Source organism: Drosophila mauritiana, chromosome X, assembly GCF_004382145.1.
Source record: "Drosophila mauritiana strain mau12 chromosome X, ASM438214v1, whole genome shotgun sequence".
Lineage (NCBI taxonomy): Eukaryota > Metazoa > Arthropoda > Insecta > Diptera > Drosophilidae > Drosophila > Drosophila mauritiana.
In genome coordinates, this window is record NC_046672.1 from 20,441,751 (window position 1) to 20,445,830 (window position 4,080).

The following is a 4,080-nucleotide window of genomic DNA, read 5'->3' on the forward strand; positions in this document are numbered from 1 at the left end:
AAAAAAATAAAATTCAAAGCGAAGAAAAGGAAAACGCACACAATTTCCAGACCGCCCGTGGGGAAAAGCGAGAGAGGGAGCGAGAGCCAGAGCCAGAGCGAGAGAGTGGAAAAGTCTCGGTGTATTTCTTTTTTGAGTTTTTCTTTGGTGCAATTTCCAGGCCATCACTTTCTCTCTCTTTCTCGCTCTCGCCCATGCGATTTTCCTTTTTTCCGCTGTTATTTTTTCCTTTTTGGCCACAAGTAACAAGCGACTTCTCTCTCACGTACACAGGCACACTCGCACACAGCCACACACACACACACAAACACACAGAGAGACCGCAATGGAAAAATGGGAAATTTTTTGCTGTGGTTGTTGTTGCGGCGGCAATGGTGGTTGCTCGATATACCGATATATACCTGCCCCGGCACCCTTAAAGGCGCGCCTGTGTGCGTAGGTAGCCAACCACACCACCATACCGCCCAGGATAATGGGCGGGAAAGAGACGGCGCTAGCGCCGTGCAAGTGGGACGGGGCACAAACGCCGGCAGAGCCGTCGACAGAGGCGGCGAGCAGCGCATTCCACTTTAAATACTGCCAACGATCGCAGCAGAGAATCAGTTCACTCAGCGACTTTAGCGTGTCGAGAACGCACAGAGAAATATATCGATTTCGACTTTGGAAAACAGAAACAGGCTCGAAAGAAGCAGAGTTCGAAATCGCGAAACAATCCAATCCAATCCAAAAACCAAACGAATTTTTTCCAAGTGACCCTTGATATAGTGAAGTGCATACCGAGAATCCGCAATAGAAAACCGGCAACCGTCGACAGCCCCAGGATTACGGCTACGATTTCCCCATTCGGATACGAGATGCATCTGCCAGCGGGTCCAACGATGGTGGCCAACAACACACAGGTCCTGGCCGCTGCCGCCGCCGCAGCAGCCGCCGCAGCGGCCGCGGTAGCCCAGGGTCCTGGGCCGCAGCAGAGTAGCAATGTTGCCGCCGCCTCCGCAATCGCCATCAATCCCGCCCAGAGTCTGGCCAACACGAGCACCCACTCGGCCAGCAGCACGGGCAGCTCCACACCAGATCTCAGCACGAACAACACCAGCTCGAGCAGCAACGCCACCACCAGTCCGCAGAACTCCGCCAAGATGCCCAGCTCGATGACCGACATGTTCGCCAGCCTGCACGAGATGCTGCAGGAGTACCACGGCGAGCTGGCCCAGACCGGATCGCCCTCGATCCTCTGCAGCGCCCTGCCCAACCACTGGCGGTCGAACAAGTCGCTGCCCGGAGCCTTCAAGGTGATCGCCCTGGACGACGTGCCCGATGGCACCCTGGTGTCCATCAAGTGCGGCAACGACGAGAACTACTGCGGCGAGCTGAGGAACTGCACCACGACCATGAAGAACCAGGTGGCCAAGTTCAACGATCTGCGCTTCGTGGGCCGATCGGGACGCGGCAAGTCCTTCACGCTGACCATCACCATCGCCACCTATCCGGTGCAGATCGCCAGCTACAGCAAAGCCATCAAGGTGACCGTCGACGGGCCACGGGAGCCAAGAAGTAAGCAAAGTGAGTTTTTTAGTTTCCATTATGTTTTCAGTTTGATCCACCACTCCCACAGATCCCCAAAAACCAATTCAGAAACCGTTTGCATATCTTCAATTACAATCTTCATAGTTTTGAAAACATTTGCCAATACTAACTAGTTATGATCTTAAATAACTAATGCCACTTTTAAACACAACTTTAAATGATCAGTCACTTTTGAAATAATTGCATTGATAACTGTATCTTAAAGATAATATCATCATATTTTCGGATCCTTTTGCAATTCGGTTTTGATACATATATCCAAGGATCTTGAGATCCATTACCGCCAACCAAACCCCCCATCCCAACCCTTTTTAAAACGCATTCCGATGAAATACGAGTTGTGCTTTACTGACTTCCCGCCTTTTTTCTTTATCCTTCCAGGCTATGGCTATCCCCATCCCGGCGCGTTCAACCCGTTCATGCTGAATCCCGCTTGGCTGGATGCGGCGTACATGACCTACGGCTATGCGGACTACTTCCGCCACCAGGCAGCCGCCCAGGCAGCCCAGGTGCATCATCCGGCCCTGGCCAAGTCGTCGGCCTCCTCGGTGTCGCCAAATCCCAATTCATCGGTGGCCACCAGCTCCTCGTCGGCGGTCCAGCCATCTGAGTATCCACATCCGGCGGCAGCAGTGGCGGCGGCGGCGGGGCAACCTGCGGCCATGATGCCATCACCACCGGGAGCGGCGCCTGCCACGCCCTATGCCATGCCCCAGTTCCCATTCAACCATGTGGCCGCCGCAGCCGCCGCCAAGGCAGCCACGCCACACGCCTTCCATCCGTATAACTTTGCCGCGGCAGCAGGCCTGCGGGCCCGCAATGCTGCACTGCACCACCAGAGCGAGCCGGTCCACGTCAGCCCCGCCTCCTCCAGGCCCTCCAGCTCCTCGCCCACCCAGCAACACGTCCTGCTGAAGCTGAACACCTCCATCGAGACGAGCTCCATCCACGAGCAGTCCGCCAGCGACGGCGACTCCGACGACGAGCAGATCGACGTGGTCAAGTCGGAGTTCGACCTGGACAAGAGCCTGGATGTGGCGCCCCTTCGCATGCGCTGCGACCTGAAGGCGCCCTCGGCCATGAAGCCGCTCTACCACGAGAGCGGTCCAGGAGCGGTCGCCAACAGCCGCCAGCCGTCGCCGGAAACGACCACCAAGATCAAGAGCGCCGCCGTGCAGCAGAAGACCGTGTGGCGGCCCTACTAGGGCATCTGATCCCCAAAATCTGGAGGAATGAAGAAAACAAAGTGATAAAACAGCGGCGGCGCAGAGCGGCAAGCGGGCAAAAATTATAATTGTGATATAGTGTTATAAGTTACGACGCCTCCGGCCGGCAAACGGAGCAGCCTCATCAGTGGGATAGAAGGATAAACGGCAGCGGGAGCAGCAGCATCGACTAGCTGAGCAAAAGTTATGGATAGAGGATAGTGGATAATAGATAAAGGACAAAGGACCCCATCCTGGAAATCAGACTCCGGCGAAGTTTTATGCTCGGACTCATAAAATCGTGCGACGAGTTTGAATCACAGGCCCTCGATTTTCACCAGGATTTTTTACAAATCCCAGCAGAAAACACGAAAACTCAAAAACTCAGCCCAAAAAGAAAATACCAAGAAAGCAAACTTTAGTTCAATTTCATTTCAACACAAAACAACAACACAATTTGTACATAGCTAACTAGTTGTAACACTCATAACTTTTTTTTTGAGAACCTATTTTTTTCGATGGATAATATGCGAATTTAGCTATTTTTAATCATTATGTTTAACTAGTCGTCTAAGCGAGAAATCAATTTTTTTGTCTAGCCATAAGTTTTAGCGCGAAAAGAGATCTAACACAAAAATCGAATTTGAAACAAAACCAAATAAAAAACAAAAATCACACACAAAAAGTATTTACAAAAATATGAAGTATTTGTTTTCATTTCTCCAAAGGTTTTCCCAATACTTTTAGGAAATCTCTTTCAGCTTAACTGCGAGGCATTTAAAAACTATCCAATCCCTGAATCTAAATGAATAGCTAAAAAACTAAAACGCCTATTTTAAGTTGGATTTACCCTCTCAACAAATGAACTTCCTATCAAATCGAAAATGAAATGATTATAAAATGCGACCGTGAATTGCCTCCGCATACTGTGAAATCAAAATAAAATTATCAGACCCAAACAATTGGAAAACCCAACCGCGAATTAATATTTTCATTTTAACTTATCTCCGAGCAGTAGCGATAACAACTATTTGTGGTTGTTGGCTGGGGGGAAATCCAAGTGTCTGGCACTTTCATCAAATAATCTCTTTTCTAATCAATCAAAATAATGGTTGAGTATCCCCAAAGAGAGCGAAAACGATTCGAATTAGAATAGTTTATACACACAACTACTAAAGTTTAATAATTCCAGTCACGATCGATGTTATCTGGTTTTACTTAGGTTTTCCCATTAATTTAGTACTCGGGTATTTTGATATTTTAAGGAACCATTCGAACAGAAATATAA

At 49.7% G+C, this 4,080-nt stretch overlaps 1 protein-coding gene across 2 annotated transcripts; it reads left to right on the forward strand.

Moving 5' to 3' along the window:
- The first annotated feature begins 604 nt into the window (after positions 1-604).
- Positions 605-3,492, forward strand: LOC117148205 (segmentation protein Runt). Of its 2 annotated transcripts, none has more exons than XM_033315490.1 (2): positions 605-1,554; positions 1,969-3,492. In XM_033315490.1, the coding sequence occupies exons 1-2, from the start codon at positions 855-857 to the stop codon at positions 2,790-2,792; spliced, it is 1,524 nt and encodes a 507-aa protein (XP_033171381.1). In that variant the 5' UTR covers positions 605-854; the 3' UTR covers positions 2,793-3,492. The 2 variants fall into 2 exon arrangements, with proteins under 2 accessions (XP_033171381.1, XP_033171380.1); XM_033315489.1 differs by having other exon boundaries at positions 629-1,563.
- Positions 3,493-4,080: the final 588 nt, after the last annotated feature.